The sequence below is a fragment of the Carassius auratus genome, chromosome 22, assembly GCF_003368295.1.
Source record: "Carassius auratus strain Wakin chromosome 22, ASM336829v1, whole genome shotgun sequence".
NCBI lineage: Eukaryota > Metazoa > Chordata > Actinopteri > Cypriniformes > Cyprinidae > Carassius > Carassius auratus.
Genome location: NC_039264.1, coordinates 17594915 through 17615801, shown reverse-complemented (window position 1 = coordinate 17615801; position 20887 = coordinate 17594915). Strand labels below are relative to the sequence as shown.

At 37.0% G+C, this 20887-nt stretch overlaps 1 protein-coding gene and 1 pseudogene across 2 annotated transcripts in view; one reads left to right on the top strand and one right to left on the bottom strand.

Annotated features, from left to right (window-relative positions):
- The window catches only part of LOC113039862 (parvalbumin-7-like), a 29218-nt gene extending 15915 nt beyond the window's left edge, over positions 1-13303 (top strand). Inside the window, exons 1-5 of one of the 2 annotated variants that reach the window (XM_026197992.1) lie at positions 7275-7406; positions 10009-10077; positions 11752-11884; positions 12559-12668; positions 12813-13303. In XM_026197992.1, coding sequence (XP_026053777.1) covers positions 10017-10077; positions 11752-11884; positions 12559-12668; positions 12813-12838 — 330 coding nt within the window. In that variant the 5' untranslated portion in view covers positions 7275-7406; positions 10009-10016 and the 3' untranslated portion in view covers positions 12839-13303. Of the gene's footprint in view, positions 1-7274; positions 7407-10008; positions 10078-11751; positions 11885-12558; positions 12669-12812 lie in introns of those variants that run through there. The other variant, XM_026197993.1, reaches the window with a different exon arrangement.
- Positions 13304-13569: 266 nt separating this feature from the next.
- On the bottom strand, positions 13570-20835 carry LOC113040515 (brain-specific angiogenesis inhibitor 1-associated protein 2-like protein 2; annotated as a pseudogene).
- Positions 20836-20887: the final 52 nt, after the last annotated feature.

Below are 20887 nucleotides of genomic sequence, written 5' to 3'. Positions count from 1 at the left end.
CACACACATACAGAAACTTTTTACTTGCCCTTGCCCTACTTAATTTGAGATTACATGACACAGTGTTCAGTATTCACAATTATAGACCTTATGCGTCAGAGAAACAAGTGGTCGGTCATCTTTAGATTTTATTTTCTTTGAACTTTCATTTTTGCGGTAGCTCTACAGCATCGCTGTTGAAGATTAATTAGCTGGTTAAGTGCATTTACTTATTGTAGAGTTAATATATTAGCATTGTAATGTTCAAAGTGGATGTATCGAATGGGTCATCGGGTGCAAAATGCACTTTTACATGCTTGTTTGAACATAAATTTGTGTTGGCAGTTTGTGTTCACAACCACCTTATAATGATAAAAATCCACCCAGTGTTTTTTTCTTAATTTACTAAAATCATAACCCTTTTCTCAAATCAAGCCGTTCTCAGCTTCTTGTCTGTGTGACATCACAGACCCAAGCCCCTCCCATGATTGTTGATTGACACTAGCGTTTTACAATAGACTTGCTCTGAGTGATCTGTCATTAGTCATTGTTTTGACGCAGGATTAGATGTAGACAAGAATGACTTGTTGGATTACATTTGTTGGATTACATAAATTCGTTTATGTTCATCATTCGCGCTCCAGCTTCACCTACTGAAGAAGTGAGTAGCCTGTACGTTTTTTTTTTTAAACATTTTTTTTAATGTATCCTTACAAATGGCTTTTCCGAATAATGTGCTAGTTAGCAAGTTTCACGGTGACTGCGGCTTAAATTTACTGGCTCGGAAGAGAGGGGAGGGGTGAGCAGAGCTCATTTGCATTTAAAGCGGCATGAAATAAAACAGCTTGCTCTGAAAAGAGCTGTTTTGACAGGGTAAAAAAGGTTTTACACTAGCATTGAGAAATTTAAGAGTATGTATTAGATAGACTTTTCATTAAGTGGAAAATAGGCATCCGATGACCCCTTTAACAAATGTCTGTAGACTAGCCCTGCATTCCATTTAGAAGGGCTCTTCCCTATGCCTTAATCCCTTCAAAGGGGGTGAGATGTTTAGAGGGTTGGAGTGTGTAGTGGACCAAACAACTGTTCCTTGAATTGCCCTTCTGTGTCATCCTCCCATGCCCATATAGAGGCACCGTCATCATGCAAAGAATCAGCACAAAGAATCAGGAAGGGCTGAAGTGTCCATCAGTTGTACCCTTCAAAATCCTTCATTCCGAAGGGCCAGTTTTGAGCACTTCGGTTTGGAAAGACTCTTCAATATGGCGGCCATGATTGTATTTACTCCAGAGGGTGATATATCCCATTTGGAACACACCACAAAAACACAAACCGGAAGATAAAAGACTATGAGTGCAGCGCTGAAAAGAGGCAGAGCTATAAGCAAGGTCTAAAGATGGCAGAATAGTCCAAGACCACTGTTGAATTAGAAAACAAAGCTATTGATGTGATAAATAATAATTAATAAAACATTCCTATCATAATGAAACAATAAGATACAAAAGCTGTTCTATTTAGTGTGCTATATATTATATTCAATAAAAAGGCATATTGGTCTAATAGTAGCCTGTGTACTATGAAACCCATTGAGCAATTTAGGACCAAAACTATTTACTTTATATTTACTTTACATAATTAATAAAGCTGTCGTCACATAATATAATGCTACTTTTGTTACGTCATGTCACTAGGTTTAATATTGAAAAAAAAAAAGTAAAAAAAAAAAAGCGTGAGGTTAAGAACTGAACTTTTAACTGGAGCGCCGCATTTTTTGAATGGCACTGTGAGCGGGACGCTGCAAAACGCGGGAGTGCAACGGTCAAACACGTTTACATACAAAAGCAGCGCAGTGGCATGGAAAAACGCGTTCTGTGTGAACGAACGACAGCAAGTTCTTTTTGACCAGTGACCATTTCCATTCCCTCTCCTCCTTCCTCTCATCACTTCTTATTTATTAGCAGGAGGACAGTCCATTTGTGGATACGTTTTCTTTCTATTTCTGTCTTCCTCTGCCTTTCTTTCAGTCTTCGTTTTTCTCTTCCACAGCCAACACCGTGTGTGAGTACTGCTGAGGCAGGGTAATGTAATAGGGCTGGTAGAAATAGTGAAACACGCTAGCATGGTGAGAGAACAGAGGGTCAAACAGTACAGAGAGAGAGAGAGAACATGGATTAGATGTAGGCAGGATCAAGATACATTTACATTTATATTTATTCATTTAGCAGACGCTTTTATTCAAAGCGACTTACAAATGAGGACAGTCAGTGGAAGCAATCAAAAACAACAAAAAGAGCAATGATATATAAGTGCTATAACAAGTCTCAGTTAGCTTAACACAGTAAACATAGCATGGGCTTTTAAATAATATAATAAATAAAAAGAAAACAGATAGAATAAAAAAGAATAGAGCAAGTTAGTGTTAGAGGTCTTTACACACACACACACACACAATTTCATAATAAATTAAAAGAAAATAGAGTACAAAAAGGTAAGTATTTTAAGTAAAGGTATAAAGGTAGTTAGAATTTTTTTTAAGAATAGAATTAGAATAAAGTTAGAGGGTCAAATAAAGATTGAAGAGATTTATTTTAACTGATTCTTGAAGATGGCTAAGGACTCAGCTGCTCAGATTAAGTTGAGGAAGTCATTCCACCAGGAGGGAACATTTAATCTAAAGTCTGTAAAAAGTGCTTCTTTGGGATAGCACAATCAAGTGACGTTCACTTGCAGAAAGCAAGCTTCTAAAGGGCACATAAGTCTGAAGTAACAAATTTAGGTAAATTGGTGCAGAGCCAGTGGTAGTTTGGTAGGCAAACATCAATGCCTTGAATTTTATGCGAGCAGCTATTGGAAGCCAGTGCAAATTGATGAACAGAGGTGTGACGTGTATTCTTTTTGGCTCATTAAAAATTAATCTTGCTGCCACATTCTGAATTAATTGTAAAGGTTTGATAGAATTGGCTGGAAGACCTGCCAAGAGAGCATTGTAATAGTCCAGCCTGGACAGAACAAGATCTTGAACAAGGAGTTGTGCAGCATGTTCTGAAAGAAAAGGCTTGATCTTCTTGAGGTTGAATAAAGCAAATCTGCAGGATCGGACAGTTTTAGCAATGTGGTCTGAGAAAGTCAACTCATCATCAATCATAATTTTTGAAGGAGTTATGGTTGTTGTGCCTAAGTTGGTGAAATTGTGATGGAACGATGGGTTTGCTGGAATCACAGGCAGTTCTGTCTTGGCAAGGTTGAGTTGAAGGTGATGGCCCATCATCCAGCAAGAAATGTCTGATAGACAAGCTGAGATGCGAATAGCTACTGTCGGATCATCAGGATGGAATGAGAGGTAGAGCTGAGTGTCATCAGCATAGCAGTGGTATGAAAAGCCATGTTTCTGAATGACAGAACCTAATGATGCCATGTAGACAGAGAAGAGAAGTGGTCCAAGAACTGAGCCCTGAGGCACCCCAGTAGTTAGATGTTGTGACTTGGACACCTCACCTCTCCAAGATACTTTAAAGGACCTATCTGATAGGTAAGACTCAAACCATTGAAGTGTGGTTCCTGAGATACCATTTGCCAGTAGGGTTGATAGGAGGATCTGGTGATTAACCGTGTCAAAAGCAGCGGACAGATCAAGCAGAATAAGTACTGAAGATTTGGATTCTGCTCTTGCCAGTCTTAGAGCTTCAACAACTGAGAGCAAGGCCGTCTCAGTTGAATGTCCACTTCTGAAGCCAGATTGGTTGCTGTCAGGAGATTGTTGTGTGTGAGAAATGTAGAGACTTGTTTGAACACAGCTCGTTCAAGTGTTTTTGATACAGTAAAATAGATACAGTAACAATATTCTGATTTCTAATGGATGGGAAGTGCTGTGTTAAAGGGGAATCCCTAAGAAGAAGACATATTTGACTCGTCAGGGCTCCATTTCCTGTTCTGACCAATGAAAACCATCAGAATATATATAAATAAATATACATTTTTCTGTTATTGATTACAAATTACATGATGAAAACGGTTGGTAGCAATCTAGTTTACTCTTTTTACATAATGTAAGCCTATCCTGACCACTTTTTAGATTACTTTTAGACCTAACTTGTTTTAAACTTACCTTTTAATGTATCATAATGATGTAAAAAAAAAGAGAGAATGAAAATATATTCCATTAATTGGTATCAACATTATATGAAGTGCATTAAAAATGAAACCAGGGTTTAATGGTGTAATCATATAAACCATAATAAAGTAACTGCAATCTGATTTAAAATGTAATAAAATCCAGTAATGAGTACTCTATTTTTGGAATCTGATGATGAAATCTAGATTATGTAATCAGTTACTAGCCAGCACTAATAATTTAATATAATACTGTATACATATATAATTTTCAGCAACATTACTGCAGACGTTGGTGTCACATGATCCTTCAGAAATTATTCTAATATGCTGTTTTTCTGCTCATGACACACCTCTTAGTATTATTCAATTGTTGTGGTGCTCAATTAATACAACTGATACGGTGTCTTTTATATATGATTTTTTGGTGAACAAATGCTAAAGTGGTTTACGTCAGTTTCACTGGATTATGGATGCTAATTTAAAATGAATTGTGTCCTATTGCCACAAGTAATGCTTTCTTGTGCCTTAGCTACTTTCCACCATCCCTTCTCAGATGAACTGCTATCTGTCTGTCTGCTCAAGAGAAATTCTCCTCACCTGCTAGAAGCCAACAGTGAAGGAGGGATGAATGTCAATGTTAATAGCACCATACAGAGGTCAAGAGTCAGTGAAATAAAAATAAATAAATACATACCTACATATAAAAAAAAACATGCTTGGTTATATATCTATAATATATATATATATATATATATATATATATATATATATATATATATATATATATATATATATATAATATATATATATATAAACATATATTTATCATATGTATTTTTATATTTGTATACATAATAAATAACACATTTAAATGTATTTTATATAATATTTCCTTCAATATATATATATATATATATATATATATATATATATATATATATATATATATATATATATATATATATATATATATAATACAATAATTACCTTAATATATGCAATAAAATCTGTTTATAAATATATAAAATAAATAAGTCAATAAATTATACAGAAAAATGACTGGAAATATCTGTGCAGTTTATCATATGTGTGTGTGTGCGCTTATGCAGCAAGTATTTCACATTAGTTAGTTGAGACGACAGGATTGAGTGCCACTTTCTGAGGTGCCAAAGAGAAACTGCTGAGAGTTGACAAGCGCACTCAGTCATTCACATTACTCTCCACATGACAGACAGCACTGTGACCAACACTGTAAAAGTCGCAAAACATCAAATATAAACAACAATAAAAAACTAAACTCAGCCCAAAACAAGGGCCTCCGATTATCAAGCCATATATCCACAGACCCGACACTGTCACAGAGCGTGGGGATGGTTGTGGTCCCCTACCTTGACTGCCACAAGATAGAGGAAACTAATAAATTTGGTTTCACTAAGAACAAAAGGGGAAGCAAGATGCACACTGGTTAAAGCTCAAGTACATACTGCACTAAATAACCTTGAGAAGCACTGTGAGATTGGTGATTTATCTGTGAAGAGAGATAAACTGAATGCTATACAGTATACAGTTGCTATAGAAAGTGATTTATGGGACGAGGGACATCTGAAACCCAGCTGGTTTGATATAGATGTTCTTATTAATACAGTGTCACAGTTCGGGGATCGCACAGGGCTATGTATACCCACCAAGCACTGGTGTTGTGTGTAAACATGTGTAAGGAGTTCTCCCTGTCTTTCGTCGACTGTCTTAAGTATGCGTTAAGTACACGTGGCTCAGTCATCGTAAATCTCGAACAAAGATATTTCAACAGCAGGGCGACGACAAGAACCTGGAGATATAATTTATGGCATGTTGCATTCCTCTCAGAAAGTCTGAATTTCCTACAACAATTTGGGAAAATAAAGACAACTGAATGCTACCTCACGTCACACTAGAACTCGGACGTCACTGACATATTCGTTCTGAATTTGGCAAAATTTACAGCATTCTTGGTTAAAAAAGCATCTTATTCGATTGACAGCCATTCATTTTAGTAGTCATGTATTCTATAAAAAATGTGATACATTAATAAAATATAAAAACTTAAATCTGGTTCTTAAAGCATCAAATAATAATAGAATTCATTTTATAAACAAGTGTTTGGTGTGACAATTCGGTGTGCTAAACATTTTAAAACGGATAGTTCCGGTGCTTGAATCTGATTGGTTGGGCCACTTTCGAAGTGGTTGTAAATGACACTACAAACATTCACCTTTGTTTACGTCTGTGTGTTGCTCGGCAAAGTGGGACCACAACTGTTTCCGAGGTTCTATATTGCGAACTTTAAACAACAACAGCTGATGGAACCGTAACAGCGATCTGGCATAAACTGTTAACTGCTGTAGCCAAAGAGTGCATAAATTATTAAGCAACAGCAACAACCAAGAAGACGGTGAAACATTCAATCATTTATCATTAGCGTAATAAAAAAATTAATTTAAAAGGGCAAGCGAAAACGTGCTTTTGGCATTAAACAGCAACTTTTTGTCAGAAGAAGAGTTTTTAGTCTTGTATGATGCTAATGAGTCTAAAAACCTAGATTTACCATGCAAAATATATTCCCCTTTTCAATCTGTTACGTAGTAGCGACTATGGCAAATTAGCTGTAATCCCGTAGTAGACCGATTTTTTTTTTCTGAGATTTTTCGTATAATTGCATGAAAAAAAGTCTTGTGAGATAAAATTATCTTGGGGGGGGGGGGGGGATTGGGTATTGGCACATATTGGAAACAAGCTTCCATTAATCTCTTTTCCATCACACGGCAAAGAAAACTGTTCAGCCAAATGGCTTTGTGTTTAGTGGGCATTCGCTATTGAGCTCCATTGGACTCAACTGGTAGTCAGTTGGATTAATGCGAGTCGCACCTTCTGTGGTGTGCTGAAGTGCTGTCTAGGAGGAGCATTTCAAATCGGTCACCTATTTCCATTTGAGTCAGGATGTAGGCAGTAGACAGCAAGGCAGTTCACTGGGGTTTGTAAAAGAGCTCAAGAAGCTGAAGACAGAGTAGCAGACAGAGATTTACTGTGAGGACACAAGAAGTCAAATGGGACCTGATTATTAATAGTAGCATTTGATTCGCTAGTGCCACCAAGAAAGTGATCTCACACACACACACACACACACAATCCTTCATTCTCCTGCGTGTTGCATTATGACCCAGTCTATCCTGAAATAGACATAGGGTAAGCCAGAGTATATAAGACGCTTGGTGGATCCCCATCTCTCACCTCTGGCTCTCTGTCCAAGTCTCCCCTCCAACTTTCCCTTCACACAGGTAAGGTTAGAGTTTAGGCATATCATTTCTTCTGAGGATTTCCTAAAAAAAATTGACATAAACGAAACAACTGCTAACATGAGGTGATGGTAAAGAGGTATAAAATGATAATGCGGACAGCGTAACTTGTATAGTTTGGTCTTGAAAGAATCTGATTAGAAATGTTTGTGTTCTTATTGAGATCTCTGAGTTTTGATGGAAACTGATATCTTGGAACATCTAAGCGCGTTTGAGAACTTGAGATCTTTTGTAAAGTTTTAGAGAACTTCAGCAAAAATCTCTTCAGCAAAAATCTGAAATCTGATCTTTCCTGTTTAGAAGCATTTTTTGCTTTATAATGGGTTGTGTGCATAATCTGGCTTAAAGTATAACCGGACTCTTTAAAAATAAAGGTTTCAAAAGCAGGATGTTGAAATTTCGGTTCCTCAAAGAAGAATTCAGTAAACCGTAATTAATAGATCCATTTCCTTATTGTAACAAACATTTTCAAAATCGTCAAGAAAGTTTGTTTCCAAAAAGAGCCTTTGGTGCAGTGGAATGGTTCCATTGGTTTGAAAAAGTTCTTCATGGAACCATAGATGCCAATAAAGACCCTTTACTTTAAAGATTGCAAAAGCAGCCATTGTAAAAATTAAAAGATACTTTAGGAACTAGTATTTAGGGTTCGTCAAATATGAACCTTCTAGAGAACCTCTACACCCTTTTGAAGGCACCACAAATATCCTAATGATGTTCTTTAGGAACTTCACTACATATATTCAATTGACCATTCTTGCAGGAACTTGTAAGTTTTGCAGGTTCCTGAAAGAAATTACCTTCTCCAGATGGTTCCATTGGTGTGAGCCCGTATGGTTCATATTTAAATTTTCTCTATAAATTGAGCTTGTGACTTTTTAGAACACTGTTTGTCAGAAACTCCAAATAGTCAAACAATATTTTGACAGTCACTGTGCATTAGAACTTTGTGCGATTTTTATCAATTTGTAGTTTTCTTTGGTGAAGTTACTGTGGCAGCTAGTTGTATAGAGCTCGTAAACACCTACTGCGCAAGGAAGAATTGTTAAGAAAACACCATCTCATCTGTCATGCCATATATTTTTTTTACATTTGAATTACCTTCGTTTGTTGTACTAGAATTGGCTAGCTAATGGTTTCTTTCAGTGTTTGGTTATTTCTTGTGGTCTCAGCATGACAGATTTAGAAGTGTAAAGTTGCGCCGTAGAAGTGTAAATAAGGCTGGTTGCACATCTGGTTTTAAACACCGATCTCTTATTGGCTGCTGCAGTTGTGAAGTGGTAAATGAGGTTAAGCAGTCAGATCTCTCTTAGCGTCACAACGGAGACATCTCAAATGTCACTTCACTTTATAATCTCCGACCCCCCCACCCCCCAACCACACACACATATATAGTCTAAACTACAGAAGGATAGAGTTTCTCAAGAAGGCTAACACATTCTTCTCCGAAGGCCTTTTTGCCCAACCCATTACTCTTGGATGAAACATACCTCAACTTAAATAGACAAACATACAAACACATACACAGCTGTCATGCCTTATGCATGCCACCTTTGCAACGTATGAATGCTGTAAAGTTATTTACGGGTGACAGGAACTCTTGCGATCATGAGAGGCTGAGATGAGAGCAAACGAATCTCTTCTCTTGGCAGCGGAGCTCATTGTTGGTTAGTGTTCATTACAGCAGTTGCCTAAGCTTGGACACTAATGGTTCTAATAGTAAGCTGATACAGCAGGAGGATTTGGTTTAAACATCAGTACCTTTGGAACAGTAACTGCCATTTGCCATTTGGATATTAACAGGAGAATCAAATAAACTTGAGAATCAAGATTTCCTGACAAAATTTGCTGTATCAATACTTAAATTTGAAACAAATACTATCTAAATCCTTTTGTTAGTAGTTTGTTTAACTTTAAATTCATCAACCAAAGTTTGAATGATTAAACAGCAAGAAAGCAAACTTATTTATTGGAATCCATGAACACCAAAGAAGAAAATGGTTTATGCTATACTATAGCGCTCCTTGTGGACACTAGTGGCAAATGCAAACTGCACCTGCATGGCATTATAAATTTAGTTTATGTGCACCAAAATGCATCAACACATGAAACCCAGCCTAAAATCACTGCTAAATCTGGTATACAGACATCAGGAAAAAAAGTCAGTATAGTAATACAAAACCTGCATGTAGTTGTAAAACTTCAAGTTAAAGAAAAGGCTAACCATCTCAGAGGTGAAAGGCATGACTAATATAAACAGATAAACAAGACAACACAATCAAATTAGCACTGGATTAGAGACGCGACTGTAAAATTCCTAGCAATAAAATAAAATCAACCCACTTCCATTTTATAAGTCTACTATTGCATAAGTGCATTGTGTTACGCATATCACATGCATATATTGCGAAACAGAATGTAATGGATTAGATAATAGTTTTCCTGGGATTTAACTGTAACTGGGAAGAAGAAAAGAAAGTCTTAATGACTTTGCTGCTCAAAGTCTGCTTTGGCATCCATTTCATTTATATGCGGTATTATCACCTAATATTCTTCTCTCTCTTTCTCTTTCTCTGACTCTGTCAAGCTGTCAAGATGGCAATGAAAAACCTTTTGAAAGAAGACGACATCAAGAAAGCCCTTGATCAGTTCAATGGTAAGTTTAGTAATAAACAATAATTGCTAACACTAACATTAGTTAAGGGATAGTTCACCCCAAAATGAAATCTACCCCATGAGTTACTCACCCTCAAGCCATCCTAGGTGTATATGACTTTATGAAAAAAAAAACAAAAAAAAAAACAGTCTTGGTTCTTCCATGCTTTATATTGGCAGTGAATGGTGGTCGAAATTTTGAAGCCCAAAAAAACGCATCCATCCATCATAAAAAGGACTCCACACTGCTCCTAGAAGCTAATAACGATTTTCTGAAGCGAATAGATGCAATTGTGTAAGAAAAATATCTATATTTAAACTATAAAATGCAATTTCTAGCTTCCGCTATCGAATGCACGTTCATGAAAGTGTGGCGTTCCAGTGGATTGCGTAGCGTAAGCTCCAGTGAGAAGTGACGAAACCTGAAGTGCAGAGGAGAGAGCAAAACACCAGTCCTGAATTAGAAGTACAGAATAAGGATTTGTAAAGAAAAATATGGAGAATTTAGATGTAAGCCGAAAGGAGAGTGGTTTTCCTTTGCTGTAAACAAAACTTCTCGCATTACTAGCATTTTCTCACATGAGCTTACGCTAAGTCTGTGTCCTACATAATTTGCTAAAACGTCACTCTCTCATTAACCATTGCCTATACATACTTTTCTCTATACTATGGAAGTCAGTGGTTACCAATAACTGTTTGGCTACCAACATTCTTCAATATTATATATATATATATATATATATATATATATATATATATGGAGGAATGTTGTGACAACTGAGGTGAAACCTTGGTGTCTGAGCAGCATTCGAAAATATTTAGCACATTCTAAGTCTAATGTTACCGCCCCTTAATTTGTATAGTAGTCTACACTGAAAACATAGGGTGCCCTCTCGTGGCTGTAGACGGTAATGCTTTCTCTTGGTGCTTGGCACTAAATAAATGCGACTTATAGTCCAGTGCGTCTTATATATGTTTTTTTCCTCATCATGACGTATTTTTGGACTGATGCAACTTATACTTAGGTGCGACTTATAGTCCAAAAAATACGGTAATACATCTTTAAAATAAGCTGCATGGTTTGCGATGTCAATGGAAACGGTAACAGATGGTACATTTGAATGCGGACACATTTTATATATATATATATATATATATATATATATATATATATATATATATATATAAAAAGAGAGAGGGAACAATATAATAAGATGCTTCCGATGCCATCGCAAAAGACACAGTACAAGTGCATCAGAATCCATACCCTGTTAAAAAAATCTGCATATGCGGGTTTGGTATGTTTTGACGCTGGGATGCTGGTCCTATGCTGATCTATGCTGGTCCCTTGCTGGTTTATGTGGGTCATGTGCTGACAAATGACCAGCATAAACAGCAAAAGGACCAGAATAAACCAGCAAAGGGCCAGCATAAACCATCATCCCAGTGTCAAAACATACCTAACCAGCATATGCTGTTTTTTCAGCAGGAATGTTGTGACAACGGAGGTGAAACCTTGGTGCCTGAGCAGCATTCGAAAATATGTAGCACGTTCTAAGTCTAATGTTACCGCCCCTTAATTTGGATAGTTTTGATGAACTGAGGAACGAGTCGCTATTGTTATTTTGTGGTCTGCAGTGCAATGTCATCACTGAAGTGTCTTTCTCATAAACAGCTGTGGACAGCTTCGACCACAAGAAGTTCTTTGACGTGGTGGGACTGAAGGCTCTGTCTGCTGAAAATGTGAAGTTGGTCTTCCAAGCTCTGGATGTGGATGCCAGCGGCTTCATCGAGGAGGAGGAGCTAAAGTGAGAGACGCTTTATAAGTGGCTGCATGGTTTTACATTCTTGTTTGCATTGATTGGCTCTATATATCTCCTCTGGCAGCATCATTGCCCACTATTATTCATTATTAGTATATGACTGTCCATCATTGGCCAACAGCAGGGAAGTACGGGGTTGCCAGATTGAGAAAAAGACAAGACTTCCACAGAGAGCCATTGGGGAGACCATTTTTGTAATTTAAATGAGTTGAGGTACTTAAGTAAACGATTATCATTATTAACTCATCCACAATTTGTTCCAAACATGTGTAAGTCTCTTTCTTCTGTGTTACACAAACAAAGATACTTTGAAAAATCTTAACAAACAGTTGATGGTCCAAAGTATTCCCCTCACCACACTTTGGAAGCAAATGGTTTCAGTCAACTGTTTGGTTACCAACAATTTTAGAAACATATTTTTTTGTGCGTGTTCAACAGAAGAAAGAAACTCATACAGGTTTGGAATGATTACAGAATCTTAGTTTTCACTTCTACCACCTCCAAAGTATGTCGAAACAATTATTTTGTCATTGTTGTGGGGATCAACTCGCACACTAGAAAGGTTTTTGGATTTTATTATCATATTTAGTCACTTGACTGTTGTGCCAAAGCTGTGACCTGGGTTGCCAGATTGATGGTTTATCCCTTCTCTTGGACAGGTTTGTGCTGAAGGGCTTCTCTGCAGATGGCAGAGATCTCAGCGATAAGGAGACCAAAGCATTCCTTGCTGCTGCCGACAAGGATGGAGATGGGAAAATTGGCATAGATGGTGAGAAATCTAGTGCTCTTAAAGGAGCGGTGCCTCTTTAAATTATAATACACTCTGCCCCATGTTTGTTCTAAAAATCAAGAAATGTTTCTTAAGTGACGAAATATATGATTTAATCTACAATCACCTCCGATTTTCTTTCAGAATTTGAAGCTTTGGTGCACGAGTAAATGCATAATATTTGGCAACCCTTTACACCACTACTCTCCTGTGAATACCTACAGCCAATCATAGTGTACGTCTCTACACATCCTGCCACGAGCCAGGAGCAGAACCGCCTCTTTTACCACATTTATTTATTTACCATTTCTTTTCTTTTTTTTTTTTTTTTACATACAAACTCTGTATATTTTAGTTAGTCAACCATGTCTGTCATAGAAACCTGGAGATTCCTGTACTGCTTTAACCTCCCACCTCTTCTTTTTTTGTTTATTTTGGCACGTTTCTCTGTTTATGCCTCAAAATGCTCTTTTCTTCTTCTTATCGCGCGCCATCTGTCATCCCTTTCCCTTTTTCGCTCCTCTCTTGTGACAGAGCCACAGAACTCGGTGAATACATGAAGAGAAGGAAGAGACAAAATGAGAGAAAAAAATATTTCAGAGAGATAAAATAAAGCCATGCGTTGAGAAAAAAAACAGCAGTTTTCATTTATTTCATTGACTCATCAGTGCAGTGTGTTAGTATCCTGTTCTTGTAGTATTAAAAATGTAATAATAATAACAATTAAAAAGCTTTTCCAACTGGGGCTTACAATTAAATTGATTTCATAAGTGCACCGATAGCTTTAGGGGATTTATGCAAAACATTTTAAAAAATGCTCACAAAAACTTGTAAATATTTTATCTATCAAATACAGTACATTCAGACACGAATATATAGAAACATATAGAAAAAATATAGAGGTAGTTACTGTCAGTGGATTTGTGGTGCTGATCTGTCATTGGTGACTGTGGGATGGAGGTTCACGGTGGCAAAAGGATTTGATCCTCTAGAAAACAAAAAGAAAACAGAAAATTAAACACATTCTGCACCACATTCCAATGATTTTACTGCAATCAATCAATAAACAGTCGTTTAGACAGATCTAGTTTTCTGTTGAAAATGAAAACTCCCAAGACTCCAGGTGTGTAATACCTGGGGAAAAGCGGATGCTCTGGTGCTTGTCCATGAGTAGTTGGCCTCTGCGAACATTGAGCAGGTTTTATGATAACATTCAGGTTCACAAAAAAAATACATCTAAGACTTCATTAATAGCCTCAACTAAGATGAAACCTCAACAAGAACCTGAATCTGAACAAAACACCAAAAATAAAACAAGGAAATTGCGACTTTTTATTTCACAATTCAGACTTTTTTCTTCAGAATTGCGTAATATACACTCCAAATTATAGATATTGGTCGAATATCAGCTGATCCTCGGCGAAGCGGTGCTGCTGGGGGTGGCATCTCATGATAGGTTTTTTGGCTGGTCTTGACCTCATAGTTCTTTTCAGGGAGGGGAGAGATTGGGTGAAGATCAGCTGATGCACGACGCATAGATACCACTTGGGACAGAATTTCACTGTAGCCCTGGGTTTCTGAACATTATGATTGGCTGGTTGGCTCCAGGAGGTTGTTCATGCTGTGGCTTCAGTGCGACGTGCTACGAAAACATCAAGAACATCATTCAACATCATATACTCAACTTTCCCTTAAGTCCAAAGGTAGAAAGTCTTCAGTGGGTGCCACACAGGCAGCAGGAAACCAGCCTCGACTAAAAATACAACAGTAAAGCAATGGTAAGTGTAACTGTACCTTTAGCCATGGTACAGACAGTAGACACTTGACTCATGGCATCCATACAGCCAACCATTGCGACTTGGGAGAGGAGACGGGGCTGCGAAGAAGTTTAAACAGAGAAGTCCATCTTAACAAAACAGTAGGGTAAATTACACATTGACTTAGTTGTGAACTTATATAGAATCAAAGTTAGGACTTGAGTCTCCAGACCTCTAGAGGGCACTCTGCCCAGCGGCTCATGATCCATTTCTCTGTCTCCAGTCTGCAGCAGAGAACCCAGAAAGCTGGAAGAAACATCAAGCCAGACCTAAATCTTAGGGTTAACAAGCTTCTAAAAGACACACAAAAGAGTAAAATACAAATAAATGTTTATTTTGCAAAGTAAATGTAAAGTTCTGACTATGGGATCCTCATCACACTTTTAAAATCAGTTTAAATTATTAGAGTTTGTTGAAGTATTCAGATTTCAAGTGCAACTTGATTTTTGCTCTCTGTAAGGCTAATGTTGCTAAAGCTACCATTGTCAACACATGATTTCACTAATGCTGCCTTCATGTGCTACTAGAATGATCATGAATAGGAATGTGGTAGTTAAAAATAGTGTTTGGAAGCAATGTGTGAGGTCAGTAACACAGTCACAGTAACACCGGTATGCCCTAGAGCATGAACTCTTGAAGCTTCGCATTTTTCTGAGAAGGGAGCAGGGTTTTCGCCCTCCAACCGTGTTAAAGTAGCCCAATTCTGCAGGAAAATTGGCGGGAGGGTGGCGGGAGCACCAGCTAATTTTCATTTAAAGGGTTCATACATGTAAACAGAGAGTTTTGTCTCAAACCCTAAAAGGAGTAATTTCAAGAAACAATAAAAATTGATACATACATTGATACATTTTTGCATACACTCTGGGGACAATATTTAAAATAGTGTATCAATACACTTTATGCCACCTTTAAAATCAGCTGATATAATTAATGTTTAAATTATTATGTTATCTTAGCAACATGCTAACATCTGAATCTATCTGAATCAGTTGAAATTGCGTTTGATTGAGTCTGTTGACGTAAGCTTAACAACTTGCTAAAGTCAGACTTTCAGAATCAGCGGAGATTGTTAAAGTACTGACATGTTAACCTGTCAACCTGCTAATATAAGTCTCTAGAATCAGCTTCAAGTTTCAAGAATCAAGTTTTTAGAGTTTGTTACTGGGTAAGTATGGCGATTTTAGCTTAGCAATATGCTAACATCAGATTCTATTAGAAAAACTGAGATTGTTAGAGTTTGTTAAACCTTAGTCTTAACAGGCTTCTAAAAAACACTGGAATTTTTTACGACTCCTTGCAATCTCCTGCTAATATGTAGAAAAGCACTCCACCTCCACCAAAAACAAGTTGTGTATTGCAAATGACATTTCACGACTTTAAATTATGCCAAAAAAACAAAAACAATTTCATGGCTTGTAAATTCACCCACAACTAACAGATGTGACAAAAAGTTAATTTTGGACCTTGTATGCCACACAAAGCCATCCATCTGTTCCATTATGTGCGGAAATGTCTGGGCTCGCCAGTTAGCATAAAACAGCACGGAAAGTGGGGGAATATGGATAGATGAGCAGTTACTCTTCATTCCCATCATTCCAGTGTCACCTGAGCTTCTTGATCTGATGGAGTGGGTGTTCGAGGTCTGGACCTTCTGCTCTCACTGACTTTTTCTTTCCAACCATCCGCTCTCTGCTGGAGAGATACTCCCGTCTGTCAACACACGGAAAGATGGTTGTGCAGTGGGCTGATAAGGTTTGGATGGAACTGGAAAGAGGATCCATGCGACTGAGTTCACATAGCTAATGAACTCTAGTGGAAAGCAGCTGTACCTTGTTGATAAGGTATAGAAGTGACTGTGTAAGTCCACAATGTTTTTCAGCAAGGAAACGATATCTCCTCTCTTCCTCTTGGAGAATTTCATGCTGGCTCTGCCTCAGGTACTGCATGTACTCACTGCCCTCCTGCATACACACAGACACATACACTGAGACACAGGCTCTGATCCAAAACCTAGTGAGCGTCAATGTCGTCACTCACAGTGGCAGTTGCCACATTGCGTAAAAAGTTGAACTCAACTGTGTCATATTGCCAAAGGTAGTTCTTGCCTCATGTTGTCATTTGTCACTAGCTGCATTTCTACTACTGATTTGCGACATAAATGTCAATAATAATAAAAAAATATGTAAAGAAACAATTGCACTTCCACAAGCTGAATTAGAGTAATGACATGTTATCTTAGCAACAAATGGCTATTGGACTGAACGGAGTTTCTTAGGATGATGATACACGGTGCAACTTTTCCTGAGCCATGCTGCTTGGGCACTTAACCACTGAGAATGTGTAACGAACGAACAAACACCTAACATGTACGTGAATTTGCATTGCTTTGATTGTTCTCTGTAGATCTCACCTTATCACTCGCCACGATTGGTTGATTATGTAACATACCTGCATGTTATTGGTCAAACTACTTTGGATGTTTTAGGCAATATGGAAATCCTGGCAAGGACGCGTCCTGGGAAAATGGCTCATATGGTCACCCTACCTTAGAGTTTGTTAGAACATTGGTTGTTAGCTTAGCAACATGCTAACATCAGACTGTGTTATTTGTTTTTTCTTCATAATGGCAGTGAATGGGGGTTGATATTTTGAAGCGCAAAAAAGTACATGCATTCATGATAAAAAGTGCTCCACATGGCTCCGGGGGATTAATAATGGTCTTCTAGAGTGAAACAATGCATTTCCCTGACAGCAAGCAGTTCCGGCCCAGATCCAGCCCACCTCTGGCCCGCATGGATTTCACGCGGGCCAGATGTGGGCCGGATCTGGGCCAACACTATGTTGCTGTCTGGGTTGTGTACACAAAATATGCATATTTAAAACTTAATAAACCATAATCTCTAGCTTCTGCTAGCTGTTGTATGTATGCGCACTCACGGGAGAGTAGCATTCCAGCGAATGACGTAGGACGTAGGTGTATTAGACCCCCGGATGGATGTATGCACTTTATTTTCCTTTGGAAACTCAATGCCCGTTCACTGCCATTTTAAAGCTGTTTAAATGGCAGCCACTCCATCGTTTTCATAAAGTCTCTGTTTTTGGTCTGTTTACACTGAGTTTTCAATCTAAAATGAGGTCTGCAGCATTTTTTTTAAGGGTCGAAAACGCTGGAGTAGTGTAAATGACAGGTGTAACCTCAGCAAAAGTTACGCATTTTAAAACAAAATCTCTGTCAGTGCAAACACATCTGATGACATTCGATCACTGCTGAGTGCAATAATTGGCGAAAACTTTGAAGACAAAGGGAACATAAGACCGATAACATGTGTGACTTGTCTACAAACCAAAATGTACTGTATGAATACATAAACTTACCAGCGAGTCTCTGAATGCACCACGTCTCAGCTGTCGCTCCAGTGCTGCAGCCTGACTTTTGACCTCTAATTCATACACCCTACGGCTGCCCTACACATAAACACACAATATATCAGCTCATCATACACATATACATACATACACACACACACCATGGTTCCAGACTCACTTCGATATATTACTCATCCAACTTCACATTCTTGTCCATAGCCTGCAGAACCTCCACGTGGAACCAGCGGAGCTAGAACAAGACCAGCAAAGAATCCAGTTTATGAATCCAAATTAGACAGAAAGACTTGAAAAAACAAGAAAACTAACGATTTACTTACTACGCGATCCACTTCAGCTGTTTGCGCTGGGTCTCTGATATCTGAATCAACACGTCACCTGGCAGACAGACAAATAATCTACATTAATTTAATAACGGTTTAATTTAATAACGATCATGAATACATATTTAATAAGTGCAGAAATGGAAGAGTGGGTTTTTATAAACATGATAATATAATGGTGATCGATTACCAGCTTTTGTGATTGTTCAGTCGGTTGTGTCATTTAATGCAGTCGAACCGTAACAAACTATAAGCAACTGAATCTGTTGATCATCTACGTATCATTAAAGCGATAGTTCACCAAAAATGTAAAGTCTGTCATCACTCGCTCACCTTCTCGTCCCAAACCTAAATGGCTTTCTTTCTGCTGTGAAACACATAATAAGATACTTGGAACAATGTTTTGTTTTTGTCCATACAATGTCCATACAATGAATATCAACGGGGTCCAAAACGACATTTTTGGACCCCATTGACTTTCAATGTATGTCCAAAAAAAAAAAAAAAAAATCTGAAAGATATCTTTTTTGTCTTCCTCAGAATAAAGAAAGACATACAGGGTTGGAGCAACATGGGGGTTAGAAAATTACGACAGAAGTTTCATTATTAATACCTTTATTAAAGAAATATATTAAATATTACAGTGATTCAGTTGAATTGCTAATGATTCTTGTAAATGAACTAACTAATCATTCTTATAATTAAAAAAAAATTGTCAGTTATAGTTAGGATTTATTATAATTAAAAAGATCTATAATTGATTACACCTAATTAGATTAATTATGGACATTTTGGAAGTTTTAAAAAGAAAAGTCCCAACATTTATCTTGTAGCTTGTCCAAAAAACATGGTCCTTTTTGGTCTTTTATTACCATTATGTGCATGAGTGTAATGTGCTGAGGTGAATCAATGAATTTAAAGGGGTGAAAGAATGAGTCCATGCATCAATAATTTAAGTTTCAATGCTCACATGGACACCTGATCTCTAACACACACACACACACACACACACACACGTCTCTTCCCATCACATGCAGGTTTATATGCCTGTATTAATTTTAAAGCGATAAAGACTTGTTTAATTCATGCTGTTCCATGTTTAAGCCTCTAAAACCTTTGTTCTTCTGTTCATCACTGCCAGGGCGCTCTGTGCGTATGACTGGAACGAAAACTCATTACATGGGCAGTGAGCCGAGGGTTTCGCTGAGCCAAATCTTGTTTTATGACAGAGGAGAGGAAGCATCTGCCACTGGACACCGTTTGAGGAAACATCTATTGTCTGAAGTACAAACAAGCTCTGATACAGCCAGAAAGTATAGATCAAAACTCGGTGGACATCTTGCTGCACAATCTGCCCAACTGGCATTGGTTTAGAGACGCAAAAACACACACATCACACACATTTGAGTCTTACCAAGCGATCTGGGTGATAATGTGTTGAGAGCATGCTCGCCCATCTTAGCAAGAGCGCTGAAGTAGGCCTAGCTTGTCAGAGCCAAAGCTTTGACACACACACACACACACACATACACACACAAACATAATATACATTTAGGCATTTTTCAGCATTTACTAATGATAATAGTAGCTAAAACTAGCCTTGGATGGTTTGATGGTTTTCCAAGCTGATGTTTAGCATTTAAATGTCTTTTGAAGTTAAAAACAAACAAACAAACAAACAACAATAATAATATACACACAATTTTAGCAAAAAGAATGACAAAAAATGAACAAAAGAAAAATGAAACTAAAAAAACGTAGACAAAACAATTTTAACAACACAAAGACACGATGAAGAGCAAAAAACAAATAAATATATAAAAATAAAACCATTTTTATCAAAGTGAAAACACAAATTTTCACAAAACTAAATGAAGAACATGAAAAACTAAAGAAAGTGTGATAAAAAAATAAACGTAAATTTTTACAAAACAAAAATCCACAGATTTAAACAAAACGAACTGAAAAAAAAACCCAAAGAACAAAAAAAGAAAGAAAAAGTAACATAAAAGCGAATACATTTTTACAAATCAAAATTAAAAACTAAATAAAAAAATCCAATACATTTAACACAAAAAACTAATGAAATAATAAAAATACAAATAAAAAACAACGAAGAACAAAACAAAAATAAAATTAATAAAAAAACAAACAAAACTAAAACTAAACTGTCACAAAATAACCCCACAATTAAAAAAAAACTAAGAAAATTAAAAACAAAAAAAGTAACACAAACACATTTTAACAAAACAAAATGAACAAAATGAAGAACAAAATTCTAAACAAAACAAAACTTAGATACTTTAATACCAAAAAAAAAACAAAAAAACAAAAAAAAAAAAACTGAGTGCAACAAAAGGAAAGGTTGTTGCGTTTGAAAACAAGCACAAACTTCAGGCTCACCTTGAAAAGCCTTGATGTAGCCGTTTCCTAAAGTAACCAGCTGTTGCAAGCCAGGATTAAACTGATCCATGAGGATCTGAATAACACCATCATACTGTCAATATCAATGCTGGGGCATCAGAAATACAAGTTAGTGATAAAAAGTACGGTTAGCTAATGAGCTCAAAATAAATGCCAAAAGGGAGTTTATTGTAACAGATAAAGGAGTTGATTTGGAAAACAATGATTAATGATTAAATAATGAATACATTAAATAATTACTTATTACTTTTTAGCTGATCATAAACCCTGC